Source organism: Chlorocebus sabaeus, chromosome 6, assembly GCF_047675955.1.
Source record: "Chlorocebus sabaeus isolate Y175 chromosome 6, mChlSab1.0.hap1, whole genome shotgun sequence".
In the NCBI taxonomy this organism is placed as follows: domain Eukaryota; kingdom Metazoa; phylum Chordata; class Mammalia; order Primates; family Cercopithecidae; genus Chlorocebus; species Chlorocebus sabaeus.
This window is the reverse complement of record NC_132909.1, coordinates 12,447,024-12,470,099: the sequence shown is the minus strand read 5'-3', so window position 1 is coordinate 12,470,099 and position 23,076 is coordinate 12,447,024. Positions and strand designations below refer to the sequence as shown.

The window sequence follows — 23,076 nt, the reverse complement described above, 5'->3', positions numbered from 1 at the left end:
CTCTCCGTGTAATGGTTAAATGCTCGGCTATGCAAACCTCCCAGAATCCAACAGCCGCTTTCCGGAATTCTGCCCTGGGTTCTAGAACTACCTGTGCAAACTCAGCTGTTTCCCACCCCATAAAGCAACAGGGGAGCCCACCTCCGCCAGGGGGTGCCCTAGGGCGGATGTCCCTTCTCTGGTTAGGCAGGTCTGACTCCCAGGTTAATGACATGTTGGGTTCGCTCAGCGGCACAAGGAGGTTGGAGATCTGCCTCGGTGTTTTCTCTCCTCCCCCGCCCCCATCCCCGAGCCGACAAGTCGGGGGAGAGTCGGGACACAGCCTCCGGAGGGACCCCGGGTACCTGTCATGTTCCACTTCAGGAACCCAGGCTCCACTATCCCTGCCCCACCCTTAATTCTGCTCAGAGACCTAGAAGATCGGTGGAGACAGCAGCTTGAGGGTGGCAGGGGGGTCACCCATTTCACCCTGAGCCCCACCAGTCTGAGCCTCTCATTTCTGACCAACACTCGGGGATTCGAACCCCTATACTACCCAAAGACTCGGCTTCCTAGAGCCCTCCCAGTTCGAGAGACTCAGGAATTCCAGCTCCAACGTCTCCCCGGGATGAAGGGGTCGAATCCCTCCATTCCAAGAATTCAGGCATCCGAACCCGCTTTCCTTCCCTCCAGTAAAACAGGTATCGGAGTTTCCTTCTAAGGATCCAGGTGTCGGCGCGCCCCAAATTCCGCCCTGGGACCTGGCGTCCAAGTCCCCTCCCAATCCTCCCAGGAACGTGGGTGTTGGGCTCTTTCAGGGCCTCTGGTCCCCAGGAGGGTGAAACTCACGGATCCTGGCAGATCCTGGCACCTGGGGGCTTCCTCCGGCTCGGGCTTCGGCTTCGGGGAGCGGAGAACGGGGCGGGGCAGGAGCTGGGAACAGGTTAGACGACGTGACTTGGGCTGGAGGGAGGCGGGTCCCGGAGGGGAGAGGGAGCCGAGGTCGCCTCGAGCACCTTGGGACTTGTAGTCCCGGAGGGATAGGACGTAGCCCGAGACGACATCATTTGGATTCACCCAGAGTCCATTTCACAGACAAGAAGGGCGAGGCCCAGAAGCCGAGAGCGACCTGGCCAGGGAGATACAGAAGAGCCGAGAGGCCTGCCTCGCTGTGGCTGCAGGAGACTGACTCCTGAGCCCTTGCTCCACCCCTTCAGGAGCAGTTTCCCCTTTCCTGATCAGTATCCCCCCGGGTCTCTGAGCCCTAATCTCCCCGTCGATAAAAAGTGCGGATTGGATCTTTAAAGGATGTCCTAGCAAGAGTTCAAAATCTTAATTTGGACTACAACCCCCAGCAGCCTCCGCGACCGACCTCGGGCGACTCTTTTCCTCGGGTCCTCTGGGAATTGTAGTCCTGGAGCCCGCAGGCGCAGCACCCCGGTGTCTCTCTCGCCCACGCGAAGGGAACCGTCTGGAGATCCCGGGGAGGGGAAACATTTCCCCTTTCCCTTGACCCTCCCTCCGCTCTGGAAAGCCTCTCCCACCTGGGTAGAAGGGGTGCCCCAATTCTGGAGTAGGATCCTAAATCTTGGCAGAGGGGGCGGGAAGTGGCGCTGACACACCGGCCAGGAATGCAGTCGGGTCACCCTGTCTAGCCACCTTCCCGCGGCTCCAACCGCCGCCCAACGCGGGGCGGCCCCAGTGGAAAGGGACGTGGGTGCGTCCCCCAAATCTGCGTCCACGTGCGGCTGTTTACACGCGCCCTGGGGCAGGGAGGAGTCGCCGATCAGGTCCCTTCCTGAAAGTCATCGAGGCCTCCCACGCATGAGACTAAACCCCCGAAGGCATCTACAAGTCCCATTTGATCCACAAGCGCTACACCGTGCTCAGCACCACTCCACGCGAGTCGGGCTCCTGGGTCCGAGGCTCCTCCCTCAAGAACCACAAGCTCCTCCCCCTACGTTTCCCGCTCCCCCGGAGTTCAGAAGCCCCGCCCCTGGCTGGAACTTCACGCCCTCCGGACGGATTGCCCCTATTTCTCCATTTTCCCGCTTCTCCCAGTCAAGTTCTGAACTTCCGAGGCATCTGGACCTCCCCAGAAGGCATTTAACACAGAAAGCACAGCCCTGCTAACTAGGAGTCTTACCTATCTCTTTAAGAATTTCAGACCAATCGACCGTCCTGTCTCTTTAAGACTTAGGAAGAGCAGTGTGGCTGCCCCTTTAAGGAGGCGTTGCAACAAACCATATTGGACAGACGATGGGGGCGACCCATCGGGACCCGACGGGCCTCTGACTCCAGCAAAACAACGAATCAGCGGCTTTCGGGAATACATTTCTCCGAAAAAGACTTCTTCCTCGGTTTTCTGATCTGCACACGTGGAAATTTCCCCCAGTTTTTCCTGCAGAACGGGAGTCGAGCGATACCTACCCCTGCGCTCCAGCACCAGTTGGGCGCTCCCGGATGAGGCCGTTCCCCTTTGGATCCACGTGGTCTGCAACTGGGTGTGAGCAGCCCGTGCTACTGGGTCGTCTGTGGTGTGGGTCCCGGGATGGAGGAGCCCCAGGCCGGCGGTGAGCGTGCGTGTTGACGGGGTGCGGAGGGTGCGCTGGTGGGAGGAGAAAGGGGCGCCCGGGAAGGTTCGGGCCGAAAAGGAGGCGTCCCTGGAAGCAGGACTTGCGGAGAGCGTGCATTCCCAGTGGGCGAACGGGAATACGAACGGAGAGAGGGTTATCTTGTGGGGGGCTACCCGTGGAGAGCAAGGCTCCCCCAGGGGTTGGATCGGTGAAGTTGAGGTCGCCTCTGGGGAACAGGTGGGCAGAAAGGAGGAACCAGGTTGAGGGGATTGCAGTGCTCACGAGGTTAAGACCAACGGACCGATAGGTGCGCCCTGCAAGATTGGACCGGCAAGGAGGTGTCAGTAGATCCCATTTCCCCTTCTGCTGCAGGTGCTGCTCGGTTCTCTTGTCCCCCTAACTTTATCGCGAAGCCCCCAGCCTCGGAGTCCCCTCGTTTCTCCTTGGAGGTGCTGACGGGTCCAGATACGGAGCTGTGGCTTATTCAGGCCCCTGCAGACTTTGCCCCAGACTGGTGAGTGGTCTTGTTGACGGAAAAGAGGGTCCCGATCTAGACCTCAGGAGCGGGTTCTTGAATTTGTCACAGGAAAGAATTCGAGGCGAGTCACAGAGCACAATGAAAGAAGCAAGTTTATTGGAAACTACTCCTTTACAGAGTCAAGTGTCCTCAGAAAGGAGGAGAAACCCACAACCCTTTGTTAGTATCTCTACTTATAAGGAACTATAATTAAACTTGGAGTGTGCAGATAAGCTCACTATACATAGGGGCTATTGGTGTTATCCATGACCATTAATCCTGCAACCTAAGCTTGCTCATTTATATTATATTTAAGCAACGGGGGCTGCATTCTTAGGACATTTGGACATTCTGCAGGCTTGGGGGACATGTCCTGTATGGCCATAAATATTCTGTAATTATAATTGGTGGTCAACTTGGGATGTGGTTATGTTCAGGCCGTAAGCATGAACCTTTTAAGTGCCTAGCTACTCACTTTAAGATGGAGTCACTCTAGTCATGTTTTATTAAAAACCAGAGGCCACTGGGCGCAGTGGCTCGTGCTTGTAATCCCATCACTTTGGGGGGCCAAGGCGGGCAGATCACTTGAGGTCAGGAGTTCGAGACCAGCCTGGCCAACATGGTGAAACTGTTTCTACTAAAAATACAAAAATTAGCCAGGCACGGTGGCAGGCGCCTGTAATCCCAGCTACTTGGGAGGGTGAGGCAGGAGACTCGCTTGAACCCAGGAGGTGGAGGTTTCAGTGAGCTGAGATTGTGCCACTGTACTCCAGCCTCGGTGACAGAGCAAGAGTCTGTCTCAAAAAAAAAAAAAAAGCTTCCCTCTCCTGTTCCACTTAACCCTCTGCCCTCCCTGTTTCTCTCTGTAGCTTCAATGGGCGGCATGTGCCTCTCTCTGGCTCACAGATCGTCAAGGGCAAGTTGGCAGGCAAGCGGCACCGCTATCAAGTCCTCAGCAGCTGTCCCCAGGCTGCAGAAGCGACCCTCCTGGCCCCCTCAACGGAGGCAGGAGGTGGACTCACCTGTGCCTCAGCCCCCCAGGGCACCCTAAGGATCCTTGAGGGTCCCCAGCAATCCCTGTCGGGGAGCCCTCTGCAGCTCATCCCAGCAAGTCCCCCACCACAGATCCCCCCTGGCCTGCGGCCTCGGTTCTGTGCCTTTGGGGGCAACCCACCAGTCACAGGGCCTAGGTCAGCCTTGGCCCCCAACCTGCTCACCTCAGGGAAGAAGAAAAAGGAGATGCAGGTGACAGAGGCCCCAGTCACTCTGGAGGCAGTGAATGGGCACGGGGTCCTGGAGGTGGACATGGCTTTGGGGTCCCCAGAAATGGATGTGAGGAAGAAGAAGAAGAAGAAGAAAAATCAGCAGCTGAAAGAACCAGAGGTGGCAGGGCCTGTGGGGACAGAGCCCACAGTGGAGACACTGGAGCCTCTGGGAGTGCTGCTCCCGTCCGCCACCAAGAAGAGGAAGAAGCCCAAAGGGACAGAAACCTTCGAGCCAGAAGACAAGACAGTGAAGCAGGGACAGATTAACACTGAGCCTCTAGAAGACACAGTCCTGTCCCCGACCAAAAAGAGAAAGAGGCAAAAGGGGACGGAAGGGATGGAGCCAGAGGAGGCGGTGACAGTTGAGTGTCAGCCACAGGTGAAGGTGGAGCCACTGGAGGAAGGCATCCCTCTTCCCCCTACAAAGAAGAGGAAAAAAGAAAAGGAACAGATTGCAATGATGGAGTCAGGGACGGAGGCGATGGAGCCAGTGGAGCCAGAGATGAAGCCTCTGGAGTTCCCAGGGGGGATGATGGAGCCTCAACAGCCAGGTGGAGCTGAGCCTCAGGCCCAGGCAGCCCTGGCAGCTCCCAAAAAGAAGAGGAAGAAAGACAAACAGCAAAATGCCACAGTGGAGCCAGAGACAGAGGGGGTGGAGCCTGAGCTGCCGGATGACCTTGAGCCTCAGGTAGCTCCCACGTCCACCAAGAAGAAGAAGAAGAAAGAGAGAGGTCACACAATGACTGAGCTGAGGACTGAGCTGATTCAGCCACTAGAGCTTGAGCTGCCAGGGGAGGGACAGCCTGAGGCCAGGGCAACTCCGGGATCCACCAAGAAGAGGAAGAAGCGGAGTCAGGAAAGCTGGATGCCAGAAACAGTGCCTCCAGAGGAGATGCAGGGGCCACCGCTGAATTCAGAGTCTGGGGAGGAGGCCCCCACAGGCCGAGACAAGAAGCAGAGGAAGCAGCAGCAGCCTGTGTAATCTGCCCCAGGGAAACTGAGGAACTAAAGAAAGCTGAAGGTGCCCACCTAGGCCATCTGAAGGTGTCACCCCAAGAACCCCTCCCCAGAGACTGCACCAGCATAGCCAACAGGATCCTGGCCTGGGAGGATGCTTTATTTTTACCCCGGGGGTCTCCTTGGCAGCTGGGGTCATCCGGGTACTTTCAAGAAGGGCTCATGCAGGACATCAAACAGCCTCCGGGCCTGGATGGGAGGGAGAGAAAAATGAGGAACCAGTCATTAAAGGAGCTGTTTCCTGGGTAAATCTAGAGTGGGGTTTTGGTTCTTTTTTTTCCCCCTATACCTTCAAGCATTTATCCATTGAGTTACAAACAATCCAGTTACAATCTTTTTAAGTTATTATTTATTTATTTTGAGACGGAGACTTGCTCTGTCGCCCAGGCTGGAGTGCACTGGCGGGATCTCAGCTCATTGCAAGCTCCGCCTCCCGGGTTCACACCCTTCTGCCTCAGCCTCCTGAGTAGCTGGGACTACAGGCGCCTGCCACCACGCCCGGCTAATTTTTTTTTTTCTTTTTTTTTTTTTTTTGAGACGGAGTCTCGCTTTGTCGCCCAGGCTGGAGTGTGGTGGCGCGATCTCGGCTCATTGCAAGCTCTGCCTTCCGGGTTTACACCATTCTCCTGCCTCAGCCTCCCAGTAGCTGGGACTACAGGCGCCCGCCACCACGCCCGGCTAATCTTTTGTATTTTTAGTAGAGACGGGGTTTCACCGTGTTAGCCAGGATGGTCTCGATCTCCTGACCTCGTGATCCACCCGCCTTGGCCTCCCAAAGTGCTGGGATTACAGGCGTGAGCCACCGCGCCCGGCCTCTTTTTTTTTTTTAAAGTACAGACGGGGTTTCACTGTGTTAGCCAGGATGGTCTTGATCTCCTGACCTCGTGATCCACCCGCCTCAGCCTCCCAAAGTGCTGGGATTATAGGCGTAAGCCACCGTGCCCGGCTAAATTACTATTTTTTTTTTTTTTTTTGAGACGGAGTCTCGCGGTGTCACCCAGGCTGGAGTGCAGTGGTGTGATCTTGGCTCACTGCAACCTCCACCTCCTGGGTTCCAGCAATTCTTCTGCCTCAGCCTCCCGAGTAGCTGGGCCTACAGGCGCCTGCCACCATGCCTGGCTAATTTTTGTTTTTTAAGTAGAGATGGGGTTTCACCATATCGGCTAGGCTGGTCTCGAACTCCTGACCTCATGATCCACCTGCCTTGACCTCCCAAAGTGCTGGGGTAACAGGTGTGAGCCACCGCACCTGGCCAAGTTATTTTAAAGTGTACAGTTATTATTGAATATAGTCACCTGATTGTGCTATCAAATAGTATGTCTTATTCATTCTTTCTTTTTTGTTGTTGTTTATGTGTGGTACCCATTAACCTTCCCCATCTCCCTGCCAGCCGCTCACTACCCTCCCCAGCCTCCAGGAACCATCCATCTACTCTATCTCCATGAGTTCAACTGTTTTGATTTTCAGATACACCAATAAGTGAGAACATGTGATGTTTGTCTTTCTGTGCCTGGCTTATTTCACTTAACATAATACTCCCCAGTTCATTATGTTGTAAACGACAGGATCTCTCTCTCTTTTTTTTTTTTGTGAAAAGGGTCTCTCACTGTTGCCCAGGCTGGAGTGCAGTGGCACAATCTTGGCTCACTGCAGTCTTCACCTCCCAGATTCAAGTGATTCTCCTGCCTCAGCCTCCTTAGTAGTTGAGATTACAGGCACGCGCCACCACACCCGACTAATTTTTGTATTTTTAGTAGAGACGAGGTTTCACCATGTTGGCCAGGCTGGTCCCGAACTCCTGACCTCAAGTGATCTGCCTGCCTCAGCCTCCCAAAGCGCTGGGATTAGAGGTGTGAGCCACCATGCCCAGCCAGGATCTCATACTTTTTTTTATGGCTGAAGAGTACTCCATTGTGTATAAGTACCACATTTTCTTTGCCTGGTCATCTGCTCATGGACACAGGTTGGTTCCAAATCTTGGCAATGTGAACTGTGCTGTAACAAACAGGAGTGCAGATACCTGTACCATACACTGATTTCCTTTCTTTGGGGATCTACCCAGCAGTGGGATTGCTGGATCATGTGGAAGCTGAACTTTGTTTTTAGAGGAGCCTCCAAACTGTTTTCCATAGTGGTTGTACTAATTTACATTCTCACCAAAAGTATATGAGGGTTCCCTTTTCTTCACATCCTCGCCACCATTTGTTATTGCCTGCCCTTTGGATAAAAGCCATTTCAAGGCCGGGCGCAGTGGCTCACACCTATAATCTCAGCACTTTGGGAGGCCGAGGTGGGTGGATCACCTGAGGTCAGGAGTTCAAGACCAGCCTGACCAACCTGGGGAAACCCCGTCTCTACTAAAAATATAAAAACTAGTGGGGCATGGTAGCGGGTGCCTGTAATCCCATCTACTCAGGAGGCTGACCTAGGAGAATCACTTGAACCTGAGAGACGAAGGTTGCAGCGAGCTGAGATCGCACCATTGCACTCCAGCCTGGGCAACAGAGCAAGACTCCATCTCAAAAAAAAAAAAAAAGCCATTTTAATTGAGCTGAGATGGTATCTCATTATAGTTTATTTTTTTATTTATTTATTTTTTGTTGAGATGGAGTCTGGCTCTGCCACCCAGGCTGGAGTGCAGTGGTGTGATAGCTCACTGCAACCTCTGCCTCCCAGGTTCATGCCTTTCTCCTGCCTCAGCCTCCTGAGTAGCTGGGACTACAGGTGCCCACCACCACGCCCGGCTAATTTTTTTTTGTATTTTTAGTAGAGATGGGGTTTCACTGTGTTAGCCATCATGGTCTCGATCTCCTGACCTCATGATCCGCCCACCTCGGCCTCCCAAAGTGCTGGGATTACAGGTGTGAGCCACCACACCTGGCCTATTTTTGGGTTTTTTTGAGACCAAGCTTCGCTTTTGTTGCCCAGGCTGGAGTGCAGTGGTGTAATCTCAGCTCACTGCAACCTCCATCTCTCGGGTTCAAGCGATTCTCCTGCCTCAGCCACCTAAGTAGCTGGGATTACAGGCATGCACCACCACACCCAGCTAATTTTTGTATTTTTAGTAGATATGATGTTTCGCCATGTTGGCCAGGCTGATCTTGAACTCCTGGCCTCAAGTGATCTGCCTGCCTCAGCCTCCCAAAGTGCTGGGATTATAGGCGTGAGCCACTGCGCCCGGCCTCATTGTAGTTTTGATTCACACTTTTCTGATGATCAGTGATGTTGAGCACCTTTTCATATGCCTGCTTGCCATTTGTATGTCTTTTGAGAAATGTTAATTCAAATATTTTCCCCGCTTTTTGATCGGATTATTATATTTTATCCTATAGAGTTGTCAGAACTCATATCTTCTGGTTATTGATTCCTTGTCAGATGGTGAGTTTGCAAATATTTTCTCCCATTCTGTGTGTTGTCTCTTCACTTTGTGGATTGCTTCCTTTGCTGTACAGAAGCTTTTTATTCTTTTTTTTTTTTTTTTTTTGAGACCGAGTCTCGCTCTGTCTCCCAGGCTGGAGTGCAGTGGCACGATCTCAGCTCACTGCAAGCTCCGCCTCCCGGGTTCATGCCATTCTCCTGCCTCAGCCTCGCGAGTAGCTGGGACTACAGGCGCCCACCACCTCGCCCGGCTAATTTTTTGTATTTTTAGTAGAGACAGGGTTTCACTGTGTTAGGATGGTCTCGATCTCCTTACCTCGTGATCTGCCCACCTCGGCCTCCCAAAGTGCTGGGATTACAGGCGTGAGCCACCGTGCCCGGCCTTTTAATTTTTTGAGACAGAGTTTCACTCTTGTTGCCCAGGCTGGAGTGCAATGGCGCGATCTCGGCTCATTGCAACCTCCACCTCCCAGGTTCAAATGATTGTCCTGCCTTAGCCTTCCAAGTAGCTGGGAATACAGGCATGTGCCACCACACCAGGCTAATTTTTTGTATTTTTAGTAAAGATGGAGTTTCTCCACATTGGCCAGGCTGGTCCCAAACTCCTGACCTCAGGTGATCCAGCTGCCTCAGCCTCCCAAAGTGCTGGGATTACAGGCGCGAGCCACCGGCCTGGCTTAGAAGCTTTTTAACTTGATGTGATCCCATTTGTCCATTTTGCTTTGGTTTCCTGTGATTCTGGAGCATTACTCAAGAAATCTCTGCCCAGTTCAATGTCCTGGAGAGCTTCCCTATGTTTTCTTGTAGAAGTTTCATGCATTGAGGTCTTAGATTTAAGTCTTTAATCCATTTTGATTTGATTTTTGTATATGGTGAGAGTTAGGTGTCTAGTTTCATTCTTCTACATTGGATTGCTTCTGCTTTGAGACAGGATTGCTCTGTCACCCAGGCTGGGGTGTAGTAATGTGATTATAGCTCACTGCAGCCTCAACCTCCTGGGCTCAAGCGATCCTTCCACCTCAGTCTCCCCAGTAGCTGAGACTACAGGCATGTAGCAAGCTCACACCACCATGCCCAGCTAGTTTTTTGTTTTTTTGTTTTTTGGTTTTTTAATAAAGGCAAGGTGTCCACTTGCCCAGGCTGGTCTCCAACCTCTGGCCTCAAGCAGTCCTCCTGCCTCGGCCTCCCAAAGTGTTGGGACTATAGGTGGTAGCCACTGTGTCCAGCCTTTGGTTCTTTTTTCACCTTAAAACTCTGGGGTCTCAGGTTGTGTTTACCTGGGGCTCCCTCCTTTCCCTAACTCCTTGGGTTCTTTCCCAGAGCTCTTACCTTCTGAGGGCCCAGGCCTGGGCATAAGGCCAGATCTTCTCTCGATGCAGCGATGAGCTGTTCCAGAGACTGAAAGGTGAAAGCAAGGGGTCAGGGTAGCTGAGCACAAAAGCCTCCCTGTCCCAGCTGAGGAGGGGCCCCAGATATTCCCCGGGGGAGGTGAGGGCCTGTGGGAAGGCAGGACGGGTCAAGAGGTGGGCAGGGAGATGGAAGGAAATGGGTGAAAGGCTTTCTAAAAAAGGCAAGGGGACAGAAATGCCTAGGGGCAGGGGAGCCTTTCCTTACTCCAAACGTGGTCAGGAGGGTCTGACTGTCCGTTTTGTTGACTGACTTCACGGTGGTCAGACATTCAGTCACCTGGAAGAGGAGGAGGCAGGAGTGTCGGGAGAAGAAAGGCCATGGAGACTGAGCCTAGAGGGCGGGGCTGGGTCACAGCTGTGTCCCCAGACTGCCTGGCATGCAGGAAGCACTCAAATGCTTTTTTTCCCTACTGATTAAAAAGTCATCTCAGGCTGGGCACGGTGGCTCATGCCTAGTAATCCCAGTACTTTGGGAAGCCAAAGTGGGAGGATCACCTGAGGTCAGGAGTTCGAGGCTAGCCTGGTCAACATGGTGAAACCCCATCTCTACTAAAAATACAAAAAATGACCCAGGCGTGGTGACAACACACCTGTAGTCCCAGCCGCTCGGGAGGCTGAGGCAGGACAAACACTTGAACCCGGGATGCAGAGGATGTGGTGAGCGGAGACTGTGCCACTGCACTCCAGCCTGGGCGACAGAACAAGACTCTGTCTAAAAAACAAACAAACAACAACAAAAACAAACAAGAATTAGCCAGGCATGGTGGAGCACGCCTGTAATTCCAGCTACTAGGGAGGCTGTGCTGGGAGAATCGCTTGAACCTGGGAGGTGGAGGTTGCACTGAGCCAAGGTTATACCACTGCACTCCAGAGTGGGTGACAGAGCAAAACTCTGTCTCATTAAAAAAAAAAAAAAATGCAGGGTGGGTGGGGGGCGGCCAGGCACGGTGGCTCACACCTATAATCCCAGCACATTGTGAGGCTGCGGTGGGTGGATCACGAAGTCAGGAGTTCAAGACCAGCCTGGCCAATATGGTGAAACCCCGTCTCTACTAAAAATACAAAAATTAGTCAGGTGTGGTGGTGCACCTGTAATCCTAGCTACTCGGGAGGCTGAGGCAGGAGAATCACTTGAACCCAGGAGATGTACATTGCAGTGAGCCAAGATCATGCCACTGCACTCCAGCCTGGCAACAGAGCAAGGCTCTGTCTCCAAACAAACAAACAAACAAAAAAACAATAACAAGAGCCTGGGTAAGGGGCGTGACGTCTCTGGGTCTCAATATTTGGGCAAATGAGGATCCTAAAAGTAAAGTCGAGGGTGGCTGTGGACATCACTGGGATGTACTTGGGAATGCCCTCCAGCTCCACGGGGTGATAACAGATTCCTGAATGCTGACCGGTGTGGCCTGGGTGTTGGCTGCCTCGGTTTAAACCCCCACCCCATCTGACGGGCAAATCACTGCACTCCCTTTCTCCTTCATAATTGAGATGGGGGTTTTCAGAGCCTCTTCCCGGGAGAGTGATTGTAAACCAGGTTGTCAGGGTGATGTCTTTGGCAGAAGTAAGAGCTTCAGATGCAGGAGCTGTTGATACTAGGCCCTGACTATCTAATGGGGCCCCCTGGCTGTGTGATCTTTTCCCACAGTCCCCAGGACAGGCCTAAATGGCAGACCCCTCACCATCCCTCCATCGCTGGAGTCCAGAAGCAACAATGCATTCAGTAAACACTGAGGGCTGGGTGGTGCTAGAGACACAGTGGGGACCAAGAGAGCCCCCAAACTGCCCTTCTGGGGCTCCCAGACTGGTTGGGGAGATAAGTCAGTTCCAAACAATGATGGCCCAAAGGGACAGGGCTGGATGGGGGAACCCAGCAGGAACACTTAACTTGGCCTAGGGATCAGGGAGGGCTTCCTGGAGGAGGTAGTATCAAAGCTGAGATGTGAAAGATGGAATTAGGCAGGTAAGGCTGGGCGTGATGACTCATGCCTGTAATCCCAGCACTTTGGGAGACTGAGGAGGGCGGATCACCTGAAGCCAGGAGTTTGAGACCAGCCTGGCCAACATAGTGAAACCCCATCTTCACTAAAAAATACAAAAATTAGATGGGCATGGTTGCGGGTACTTGTAGTCCCAGCTACTGGGAAGGCTCAGGCAGGAGAATCGCTTGAACCCAGGAGGCGGAGGTTGCAGTGAGCTGAGATCATGCCATTGCACTCCACCCTGGGCAACAGAGTGAGACTCCATCTCAAAAAAAAAAAAAAAAAAAAGAATTAGGCAGGTAATTGGGCAGAGGGAATAGAAGGGGCAAGTGCTTGGAGAAGCGAGCTAGGCCTGGGAGAAGTGAAGTGTAAAGTGGGGGCCACGGGGCTTCTGAGCCTGACGGGCCCTTGTTGAGCCTGGCCAGAAGCCTGGGCTTTCCCCCTCGGGTTACTGGGGAGCCATGGGAGGATTTTGAGCTGGGGAGGGTAGCAGCAGATTTGTGCTCAGGAAAATCCCTCTAGCTGCAGTCTGGGTGGGATGGGGCAGGGAAGAAGAGGCCCAGGGATGAATGCACAGTGCCTTAAGATTGGAACTGAAGCTCAACCATCCAGGAGCTGCGGGGAAGCCCAGGCAGGGATGGGAGGGGAGGTGGCCTCACCCGGGAGACGAAGTCCTGCTCTAGCTTCTCCATCAGGAGGTCCGCCGGTTTCTGCTCATAGGCCTTATAGGTCTCCAGGTACCGCCCAGCTTCCTCCGGACTAGGATAATAGGATACAGGGCAGTGGGAAGTGAGGTATCAGATTGTAGATTTGCTTCATTATGGTCAGTCATAAGAATTACCAATACTAGGCCGGGCGCAGTGGCTTATGCCTGTAATCCCAGCACTTTGGGATGATGAGGCAGGCAGGTCATCTGAGGTCAGGAGTTCGAGACCAGCCTGGCCAACATGGTGAAACCCCATTTCTACTAAAAATACAAAAAAGCAGCTGGGCTTGGTGGCATGTGCCTGTAGTCCCAGCTACTCAGGAGGCTGAGGCAGGAGAATCGCCTGAATTCGGGAAGTGGAGGTTGCAGTGAGCCGAGATCGCGCCATTGCACTGCTGCTTAGGCAACAAGAGTGAAACTCCGTCTCAAAAAAAAAAAAAAGCCGGGCGCGGTGGCTCAAGCCTGTAATCCCAGCACTTTGGGAGGCCGAGACGGGCGGATCACGAGGTCAGGAGATCGAGACCATCCTGGTTAACATGGTGAAACCCCGTCTCTACTAAAAAATACCAAAAAAAAAAACTAGCCGGGCGAGGTGGCGGGCGCCTGTAGTCCCAGCTACTCGGGAGGCTGAGGCAGGAGAATGGCGTGAACCCGGGAGGCGGAGCTTGCAGTGAGCCGAGATCGTGCCACCACATCCAGCCTGAGCGACAGAGCAAGACTCCGTCTCAAAAAAAAAAGAACTGTTGGTGCTAAAAATCAAAATTCCAGCCCATCCCCCTGCCAAATACAACCTGGTAGTGACCACTGCTGGGCGCATCTTGATATCTTTTCTGGCTATGGGCCAGCTCTTGGGAGCCTGACCCCACCTCTGCCTGGGTAATCCTGGGCCAGTGGTTTGTTCTCTGGGCCTCAGTTTCCTCACTGTAAAGTGGGGTGTTCAGGCATAGTGGCTCATGCTTGTAATCCCAGCACTTTGGGAGGCTGAAGCAGGAGGATCACTTGAGCTCAGGAGTTTGAGACCAGCCGGGATAACATAGCAAGATGTTGTCTCTACAAAAAATTAAAAATTAGCCAGGTGTGGTGGTGCATGCCTTCAGTCTCAGCTGCTTGGGAGGCTGAGGCAGGCGAACTGCCTGAGCCTGGTAAGTTGAGGCTTCAGTAACCTGTGATAGCGCCACTGCACTCCAGCCTTGGCAACAGAGCAAGACCTTGTCTCAAAAATTAATAATAAAGTGGGGAGGATGGTATGACTGTGAAGATCAGAGAATACTCTGGAATGCTCTGTAAGTGCCAAAAGCCGCGCCTGGCACTGCTGAAGAAATGTTAGCTATTTTGGAAGGGAAGTCAGCACACAAAGTGTTTGTACTGGGTTTGACAGGAGGAAAACCAGAAACACTACTTATTTTCCCACTGCAGCAAGAAGCCAACCTCATGAAATGTTCAGCTTCCAGCCAGGCACAGTGGCTCACGCCTGTAATCCCAGCACTTTGGGAGGGCGAGGCGGGAGGATCACCTGAGGTCAGGAGTTCAAGACCAGCCTGGCCAACATGGCAAAACCCCGTCTCTACTAAAAACACAAAAAAATTAGCTGGGTGTGGTGGTGCATGCCTGTAATGCCAGCTACTCGGGAGGCCAGGAGAATTGCTTGAACCCCCAAGGCAGAGCCGAGATTGCGCCACTGCACTCCAGCCTGGGGGATAGAGTGAGGCTCTGTATCAAAAAAAAAAAAAAAGATATTAAGACCTTGTTTTACAGATGAGGAAACTGAAGGCCAGAGAGAGGCACTGCCTGCACCAGGCCCACACAGGAAGGAGAAGGGAAGGGCTAGGCAGGGTGGGATGGGGGAGCAGGTAGAGCCTGAATGAGGTAGGGAAGCCCCCATCTCACCTCCAGGCGAGGATCAGTGTGCAGTCGGCCAGGATACACATCTTAGCCAGCTCCTTCAGGGCCTGCTGGGGATCTTTCTGGAGGACAAAATCAGAATTAGAAACCTAGAAGCCAGGAATTACAAAAATTAGCCAGGTGTGGTGGCAGGCGCCTGTAATCCCGGCTACTAGGGAAGCTGAGGTGGAGAATTGCTTGAACCCGGGAGGTGGAGATTGCAGTGAGCCGAGATCACGCCACTGCACTCCAACCTGGGCGACAGAGCGAGACTCCGTCTCAAAAAAAAAAAAAAAAAAAAAAAGAACAAAAAAAGAATTAAAGCCTGAAAACACAGTAGCTCAGGAAGCCAAGAGCCTCTCACCCAATTGTCACTCTGTAAGCTCCTACTGGGTGCCTGGCCTGTGCTAAGCAGTGCTAAGACCCAGCAGTGGCTGCGACAGCCCTGAAGCCCTGACTCTGCCCTCCCAGGACTCACAGTCTGATGAGCAGGACAGACCTGTCCCCAGACACTGATGATCTGGAGTGGCCAGGGCTGCGATGTGGGAGCCAGAGGAGGGACTGAGCCTGCCTGGGGGATCAGAGAGGGCTTCTTGGAGGAGGGGACATCTGAGCTGAGACCCAAAGGAGGATGAGGAGGAGGAAAGGATGAAAAGGAGACCAGAAAAGGGAATTCCAGACACAGAGAACAGCATGGGCAAAGGATGGGAGGGGAAAGAGGGCTTGAGGAATTATAATTCGCTCCCTACGGGAGAGACGATGTGAAATTCCATGAGAAGCACAGACTCTTAGAGACGGGCCTGGAAAACTAGGTAGAGGTCAGAGGTACACAGGGCCCCATAGGTCATGGAAGGGAGCAGAACTTTCTCCTAGGGTGCTTAGGAGCCATGGCAGTTTTATGATCTTTTTTTTTTTTTTTTTTTTTTTTTGAGACAGAGTCTCGTTCTGTTGCCCAGGCTGGAGTGCAGTGACATGATCTTGGCTCACTGCAACCTCTGCCTGCCGGGTTCAAGCAGTTCTGCCTCAGCCTCCCGCATAGCTGGGATTACAGGCGCACGCCACCATGCTCAGCTGAATTTTGTATTTTTAGTAGAGATGGGGTTTCACCATGTTGGCCAGGCTGGTCTTGAACTTCTGATCTCAGGTAATCCCAAAGTGCTGGGATTACAGGTGTGAGCCACCCCCAGTGGGTGATTTTTAAAAATTTTTTAGATACAGAGTCTTGCTGCGTTACCCAGTCTGGTCTTCAACTCCTAGCCTCAAGCAATCCTCTTCCACTGGGTTGGGTGCAGTGGCTCATGCCTGTAATCCTAGCTCTTTGAGAGGTTGAGGCAGGAGGATCACTTGAGGCCAAGAGTTCGAGACTAGTCTAGGCAACAGAGTGAAGACCCCATCTCTACAAAATACAAAAAAATATGGTGGTGTGCCCCTATAGTCCCAGATACTTAGGAGGCTGAGGTGGGAGGATCACTTGAGCCTAGGAGGTCAAGGGCTGCACTGGCCTATGATTGGGCCACTGCACTCCAGCCTGGGCAACAGAGCAAGACCCTGTGTCAAAACAAACAAACAAACAAAGAGATAAGCTGGGTGTGGTGGCTCACACCTGGAATCCCAACAGTTTGGGAGGCAGATCACTTGAGGTCAGGAGTTTCAGACCAGCCTGGCCAACATGGTGAAACCCGTCTCTACTAAAAATACAAAAATTGGCTGGGCACGGTGGCTCACGTCTGTAATCCCAGCACTTTGGGAGGCCGAGGCGAGTGGATCATGAGGGAGATCGAGCCCAGCCTGGCCATCTCTACTAAAAAACAAAAAATTAGCCAGTCATGGTGATATGTGCCTGTAATCCCAGCTACCTGGGAGGCTGAGTCAGGAGAATCACCTGAACCCAGGAGGCAGAGGTTGCAGTTAGCCAAGATTGCACCACTACACTCCAGCCTGGGCAAAAGAGCGAGACTCTGTCTCAAAACAATAAATAAATAAGTAAATAAATAAATAAATAAATAAATAAATAAGCCAGGCATGGTGTAGTGTGCCTGTAATCCCAGTTGCTTGGGAGGCTGAGGCAGGAGAATTATTTGAACCCAGGAGGCGGAGGTTGCAGTGAGCCAAGATCTCGCCATTGCACTCCAGCCTGGGAGACAGAGAAGACTCCATCTTAAAAAAAAAAGAGAGAGACATGAATGGGCCTGGTGGCTCATGCCTGTAATCCCGGCACTTTGGGAGGCTGAGGCGGGTGGATCACCTGAGGTCAGGAGTTCAAGACCAGCCTGGCCAACATGGTGAAAACCAGTCTCTACTAAAAATACAAAAATCAGCCAGGCATGGTGGTGCATGCCTATAATCCCAGCTACTCAGGAGGCTGAGGCAGGAGAATCGCTTGAACCCCGGAGGCTAAGGTTGCAGTGAGCCAAGATCGAGTCATTGCACTCCAGCCTGGGCAACAATAGCGAAACTCCATCTCAAACAAATAAACAAAAAACACACACACACAAGAGATATTCAGGGGGCAGAGATCTGGGACTAATTGAAGGGGATGTGGGGAAAGAGGAAATAGATAATTTTGCCCTCCTCTCTCCTTGCCAACATAGTGTCTTGGTGACCCATGTCAATCTCAGATGTGAAAAGCCTTCCTCACTGAGGTTTTAGCTGCATTTCCTCTCAGAAGGGATTCAACAGTACGCTGCACAACCTCGAGGCCCAGCAGTCCCCATTTCAGAGATGGGGCCAGTGAGGCCAGCTGGGGAGCGACCCCCGCTTACCACATCCACCTGGATGAGCAGGACCCGCAGGGCGAAGTTCTTCCCCAGGCTCTGCAGCCGCCCATGGATGTAGTCCGGGTGCAGGTTGTGGTAGCGGAGGCTGGTGGGGGCAGGGAGGAGGAGTTGAGAAGTCTCGGTCTCTTCGAGACCCCCAAAGCCCTTCTGCCCTCTCACTGGAATACTAAGGGCTCAGAGTACGGCACAGGGGACAGAGGGGTCCTGAGGCCCACAGAGGGTCAGTCACTTGCCACACGTCTCTCTTCCAAGAAGATGCTCTGCAGGGATTGGCGGCCAGGGCCACATGGCTGTGGTTACCCAGAAGCCCAGACCCCTGGCTTCTTCATGAAGAGGGGACGAGACTTGGGCTTCAAGGGGAGAACAAGTACCACGGGCCCTGGAGAGTGTGAGCGCGGGGACGTTGCGTGGCTTGCAGTGGGAAGCAGGGCCCACCGCCAGCCCATCTGCTCTGGCCTCGGAGGGCTATGGTAAGGGCTTCACGACCCAGGGAACTAGGACGGGTGCTGCCCAGCAGTCTGCAGCTCTCACAGCCTGCGGGGAGCCCAGGAACTCACAGGTTTTACTTCCTCTGTCTGGGCCTGTCTGCAGAGGGGCCCCTGGGTTGGGAAAGGAAGTTGTTTAACTAGGGTAGCGATGGGAGAAATCCTGCCTCTCCTCAACTCCAGTCAAGGATGTCGGGGACATGAGTGACCCAGTCCCTCCTCCCTCAGACCCAGGAGTCCAGGCCCCAGCCCTTCCTCCCTGAGACCCAGGAGTCCAGGCCCCCAGCCCCTCCTCCCTCAGACCCAGGAGTCCAGGCCCCCAGCCCCTCCTCCCTCAGACCCAGGAGTCCAGGCCCCCAGCCCCTCCTCCCTCAGACCCAGGAGTCCAGGCCCCCAGCCCCTCCTCCCTCAGACCCAGGAGTCCAGGCCCCCAGCCCCTCCTCCCTCAGACCCAGGAGTCCAGGCCCCCAGCTCCTCCTCGCTCAGACCTAGGAGTCTGGCCCCCAGCCCCTCCTCCCTCAGACCCAGGAGTGCAGGCCCCCAGCCCCTCCTCGCTCAGACCTAGGAGTCTGGCCCCCAGCCCCTCCTTCCTCAGACCCAGGAGTCTGGGCCCCAGCTCTTGTTGCACTGGGTACCTCTAGGCCAAAACCCCCTTCCTCCAACACAGGGTCCCACCAAGGCCCAGAGCCTGCAGGACCATGCGCATAGAACAGTCCAGAACACTGGGACATGACTCTCCCAGGCCAGTGGGGTGTCCTTCCTGAAGGCTGGGGTGGCGCCGCAGAGCTCACCTGAGGAACAGGGCACAGGTGCTCTGGCCCAGCACATAGTCGGGGATTACATCGCCAAATTCCCAGGGCACGTTGCGCACAAACTTCAGTACAGGATTGCCCCTCTGGGGAGGGAGGAAGGGCAGAAGCCATCAATAGGGATGACCCCCCTCCTCTACCTCTTCTCGCACCTCCTCCCTCCTCCCACCTCTTCCTACACCTCCTCCCTCCTCCCACCTGTGCCTGGGTCTTTTCCAGCTTCTCTCTCCTCCTCCCAACCCTGGACAGTCCCTCGTCCTCTGATCCAGGTTCCTCCCCTCCACTCCACTGGCACCAGGCCTTTCCTAAAGGGTCCCCGGGTCTGTCCCCAGCTCAACCCTCTCCCCCACCCCCAGTCTGCGAGTCATGTGGTCCTGAATACCTCCTGCCCCTACACCCGGCTAATTTTTGTATTTTTAGTAAAGACGAGGTTTCACCACGTTGGCCAGGCTGGTCTCGAACTCCTGACCTCAGGTGATCCGTCTGCCTCAGCCTCCCAAAGTGCTGGGATTACAGGCGTGAGCCACCACACCTGGCCTCATTCAGTACATTTTAAGTAAATTAACAAACCTGGGGTCAGGAAACAGAGCTGCACCAACACAGCCACAGCCCCAGCAAGAGCTGGGGCACTCTCAACCCACACACCGATGTTGAACGAATGAATAAATGAATGGCGAGAACAAAGTGGCTGGAACTCAGACCTCCTTCCACTGGAGTCATCCCTAGAACAGCGTTTCCCACTGAAAACCTCAAGGCTCCACTTCTCCGTCTCCCTCCTCACCTGCCGAGGGCTCACAATGATGCTGTTGGATTTTGCCCCGGGTTTCAGGGCCTGGTTAGGGGTCTCTCCTGCCAGGGGCTCTGACCCTGTGGGGCACGTGGCCCCAGCCCCTCCCGGAGCCTGTGAGATGGCATATTCAGCGTAGGTCTGAGGGGCCGCCTGGGCCGAGGTGTCCACAGTGGGAAGGCTCTGTGTGGATTTGAATAAGGGCTTGGCCTGTGGGGAGAAAGGGAGTTTGCAGGGGACCAGTTGGGGTGAGCAGGGGACATCTGGGGCCTTGTGAGTTCCTCTCCCCTTTCTTTTTCTCTTTTTTTTTTTTTTTTTTTTTGAGACAGAGTCTTATTCTGTCACCCAGGCTGGAGTGTAGTGGCACAATCTTGGCTCACTGCAACCTCCACCTCCCGGGTTCAAGCAATTATCCTGCCTCAGCTTCCCGAGTAGCTGGGATTACAGGTGCCCGCCACCACGCCCAGCTAATTTTCTTTTTTTTTTCTTTTTTTTTTTTTTTGAGGCAGAGTCTCTTTCTGTCGCCCAGGCTGGAGTGCAGTGACCGGATCTCAGCTCACTGTAAGCTCCGCCTCCCGGGTTCATGCCATTCTCCTGCCTCAGCCTCCCGAGTAGCTGGGACTACAGGCGCCCGCCACCTCGCCCGGCTAATTTTTTGTATTTTTTAGTAGAGACGGGGTTTCACCGTGTTAGCCAGGATGGTCTCGATCTCCTAACCTCGTGATCCGCCCGTCTCGGCCTCCCAAAGTGCTGGGATTACAGGCTTGAGCCACCGCGCCCGGCCAATTTTCTTTTTTTTTGAGATGGAGTCTTGCTCTGTCACCCAGGCTGGAGTGCAGTGGCGTGGTCTCGGCTCACTGCAACCTCCGCCTCCCAGGTTCAAGCGATTCTCCTGTCTCAGCCTCCCGAATAGCTGGGACTACAGGCGCGTACCACCATGCTGGCTAATTTTTGCATTTTTAGTAGAGACGGGGTTTCAACATGTTGTCCAGGCTGATCTCGAACTCCTAACCTCAGGTGATCCGCCTGCCTCGGCCTCCCAAAGTGTTGGGATTACAGGTGTGAGCCACTGCACTTTACCCCTCTCCCCTCTTTAGGGCTGCCCATCCTCCTTCCTCTAATGTCCCTTCCTGAAGATTGAGAGCTCAAAATCTGAATCCAGCCACTTCTGCCCCACTCCTCAGCCTCCACTCTGGTCCCAGCCAACAGCATTTCACCCTTGGACCACTGAAGTCACTTCCTCACCAGCTCCTTGCCCACACTCTCACCCCCTGGAAGTCTGTCCCCTACACTAAATCTTTATGTCCTTCCTCTGCTCAGAGCTAGTGGGTGGCTCCTGCCTCAGAGTGAAAGTCAAAGCTGTCACCATCACCCAAAAGACTGTAGATCTGTCCCTGATCCTTGCCTTAGAGACTACACACCTTCTACCACTTCTCCCTTGCTTTCTCTACTACAGCCCCACTGGACTTCGTGCTGCCCTTGAATGTGGCAGGCTCTCTCTGACCTCACGGCTTTGGCACTGGCTGTTCCCTCTACCCCAGATGTCTCTATGGCTCACTCCCTCACCTCTTTCACGTCTCTACCAAGATGTCACCTCCTCAGAGAGGCCCTCCCTTGAACTTCCTATCTAAAGTAGGAAGGGGCCAGGCATGGTGGCTCATGCCTGTAATCCCAGCACTTTGGGAGGCCGAGATGGACGGATCACTTGAGGTTCAAGACCAGCCTGACCAACATGGTGAAACTCTGTCTCTATTAAAAATACAAAAATCAGCCGGATGTGGTGGCACGCTCCTGTAATCCCAGTTACTCGGGAGGCTGAGGCAGGAAAATCGCTTGAATCCGGGAGGCGGAGGCTGCGGTGAGCCGAGATGGTGCCAGTGCACTCCAGCCTGGGTGATAGAGCCAGACTGTCTCAAAATAATAAATAAATAAAGTAGGAAGGTCCTCTTCCCCATCACGCCCTATATCCTTAGCTCACTTTCCTTTTCTTCATAGCCAATGCTAATCACCAATCGATTGTTTTCCCTTGGGAAGGAGATTTCAATATTGCCAGGTCCTTCCATTTACCAAAATATGTCTAAAGTATAGATTTTAAGATTGCAAAACCTGGCAATTCTTGAACATGAGTAATAAATTCATGTCTTGAAAACTCAGGGTGCTGGCCTCGTAAAACACATCAGGGGTTACCTGCTGAATGCCAGTGTCTGGCCTCTGCCTCAGCCCTCTCTTAGAACCAATCATCCATTTCACAGATGGGGAAACTGGGACCTGGGGAGGACCAAGGACTGTTTCCCCAAGTCGTCCGTGGCCCCCAAATCCACTAACCCACACCCTGGTCCCACAGGCCCTATCCTATTCTCTTCCTCCTCCTAACACTCCCCATCCTCCCAGGGGCCCCGCATCTCCTTGTCCTACCACTCTAGGAGGAACCTCATCCTCGTCGAGGGGTATCACAAATTTCCTCCTTGCTGGAGGCCCTGAGGGCTGGGGCACCCCCTCTTTGTCCTTCCCAGGGTCCATCTGGAAGCTGAAAGGGAAGGTGCCAGGAGCGAGTGAGCCATCGGCGTCTACGTTCTCATCCCCCAGCAGGAACCCCCACTCATAGCCATCCCCCACAAAACTCCCAGAGCCCCATAGCGTCAGGTCCCAAACACCCGCAGGGCCCGAGACTCTATAACGCCCCGCCCCTTTGACCTCCACCTTCTGCTCGCCCCGCCCCTTACAAGTCCACAAGTCCTATCGCTCCGCCCCTCGCCCCTACCGTCCCCCGACTTCCGTTCGCCCGGCCCCCGGGGCTACATCTGGACGCCCTCCCCACGCCTGGCCTTGTCCATCTCTCAGATGCGGCAATGATTGGCTTCCGCGGCTGCCAATCTCCACCTGCAGTCTCCACCTCCCGCCCCTCTGGTCCCGGCCTCACGGTTTCAGAGCGCGAGCTGAGTTGCTGGTCTTGGATCCTCAAGGGAAAGACTCGAGACGGACTGAGGCAGTCCACCGCCAGCACGGCCAGCTCGGCCCAGGGCTCGCCGCACTTCCGGCCTCTCTGGCCCCGCTCCCCAGGAGAGTAGAGCATAGAGCAGGGCGATCTCTATGCAACTCTCTATGGTCCTGGAGGACCGCGGAGTTCGTGGGAGGAGAGACATGTGGCCTCAGAGGATCTGGCTCCCAAATTGTTCAGTTCCAAAGCCCATACTGAGCGCTTCTGTGTGCCAGGAATCCTGGCAGGGCTTAGTAGAGAAGAGATCGCAGGAGATCCAACTTGGCCCCTCCTCTCAGTACGGAGAGACTTAAGTTTGAATCCCAACTCAGACATTGACTTGGCCTCAGTTTTCCCATTCATTCATTTATTCCACACCTATTCCCCCCACGCGCTTCCTCTGTTCGCGGTCCTGTGCGAGTCCGTGCTGGTGAAACAGCAGTGACCCACGACAGCCCCGTGTTGTCCTCCCGGAGCTTACGGTTCAGTAAGGGACACAGACACGTTCCCGAACAGTGATGACTTAGAATG

The 23,076-nt window shown here is 53.9% G+C and overlaps 3 protein-coding genes across 12 annotated transcripts in view; 1 reads left to right on the top strand and 2 right to left on the bottom strand.

Annotated features, from left to right (window-relative positions):
• The window catches only part of PPP1R13L (protein phosphatase 1 regulatory subunit 13 like), a 25,352-nt gene extending 23,157 nt beyond the window's left edge, over positions 1 to 2,195 (bottom strand). The window contains exons 1-2 of one of the 4 annotated variants that reach the window (XM_037991826.2): positions 1,352 to 1,503; positions 829 to 912 (exon numbers count right to left, since the gene is read on the bottom strand). The gene's annotated coding sequence lies outside the window, so the exon portion shown is untranslated. Of the gene's footprint in view, positions 1 to 828; positions 913 to 1,351; positions 1,504 to 1,523; positions 1,910 to 2,125 lie in introns of those variants that run through there. The other 3 variants (XM_037991829.2, XM_037991831.2, XM_037991830.2) reach the window with 3 other exon arrangements.
• POLR1G (RNA polymerase I subunit G) lies at positions 1,984 to 6,666 on the top strand. 2 transcript variants are annotated; one of them, XM_007997215.3, is made up of 3 exons: positions 1,984 to 2,558; positions 2,928 to 3,069; positions 3,942 to 6,666. In XM_007997215.3, exons 1-3 carry the CDS (start codon positions 2,531 to 2,533, stop codon positions 5,317 to 5,319), a joined length of 1,548 nt encoding a protein of 515 aa, XP_007995406.1. In that variant the 5' UTR covers positions 1,984 to 2,530; the 3' UTR covers positions 5,320 to 6,666. The 2 variants fall into 2 exon arrangements, with proteins under 2 accessions (XP_007995406.1, XP_007995407.1); XM_007997216.3 differs by having other exon boundaries at positions 1,985 to 2,552.
• ERCC1 (ERCC excision repair 1, endonuclease non-catalytic subunit) lies at positions 5,434 to 23,076 on the bottom strand. 6 transcript variants are annotated; one of them, XM_007997212.3, is made up of 10 exons: positions 22,489 to 23,076; positions 21,984 to 22,095; positions 19,563 to 19,778; positions 18,764 to 18,867; positions 17,473 to 17,572; positions 14,717 to 14,793; positions 12,783 to 12,882; positions 10,347 to 10,418; positions 10,062 to 10,130; positions 5,434 to 5,543 (listed from the first exon to the last, which is right to left on the bottom strand). In XM_007997212.3, the coding sequence occupies exons 2-10, from the start codon at positions 22,086 to 22,088 to the stop codon at positions 5,490 to 5,492; spliced, it is 897 nt and encodes a 298-aa protein (XP_007995403.2). In that variant the 5' UTR covers positions 22,089 to 22,095; positions 22,489 to 23,076; the 3' UTR covers positions 5,434 to 5,489. The 6 variants fall into 6 exon arrangements, 5 of the variants coding, with proteins under 5 accessions (XP_007995403.2, XP_007995404.2, XP_007995405.2 ...); XM_007997213.3 differs by lacking the exon at positions 10,347 to 10,418 and having other exon boundaries at positions 22,489 to 22,597; XM_007997214.3 differs by lacking the exon at positions 19,563 to 19,778 and having other exon boundaries at positions 22,489 to 22,597.

What these genes read in the sequence shown, in the direction of transcription:
- POLR1G (XM_007997215.3), top strand. Translation starts at nt 2,531, where the DNA reads ATGGAGGAGCCCCAGGCCGGCGGTGAGC. An exon ending in GCCCCAGGCCGGCGGTGAGC is followed by an intron (nt 2,559 to 2,927) that starts GTGCGTGTTGAC and finishes CTTCTGCTGCAG; the next exon opens with GTGCTGCTCGGTTCTCTTGT. An exon ending in GCAGACTTTGCCCCAGACTG is followed by an intron (nt 3,070 to 3,941) that starts GTGAGTGGTCTT and finishes TTCTCTCTGTAG; the next exon opens with CTTCAATGGGCGGCATGTGC.
- ERCC1 (XM_007997212.3), bottom strand. Translation starts at nt 22,088, where the DNA reads ATGGACCCTGGGAAGGACAAAGAGGGGGTGCCCCAGCCCTCAGGGCCT. An exon ending in ACCTGTGCCCTGTTCCTCAG is followed by an intron (nt 17,573 to 18,763) that starts GTGAGCTCTGCG and finishes TGCCCCCACCAG; the next exon opens with CCTCCGCTACCACAACCTGC. An exon ending in AGCAGGACTTCGTCTCCCGG is followed by an intron (nt 10,419 to 12,782) that starts GTGAGGCCACCT and finishes CTCCTCTTCCAG; the next exon opens with GTGACTGAATGTCTGACCAC.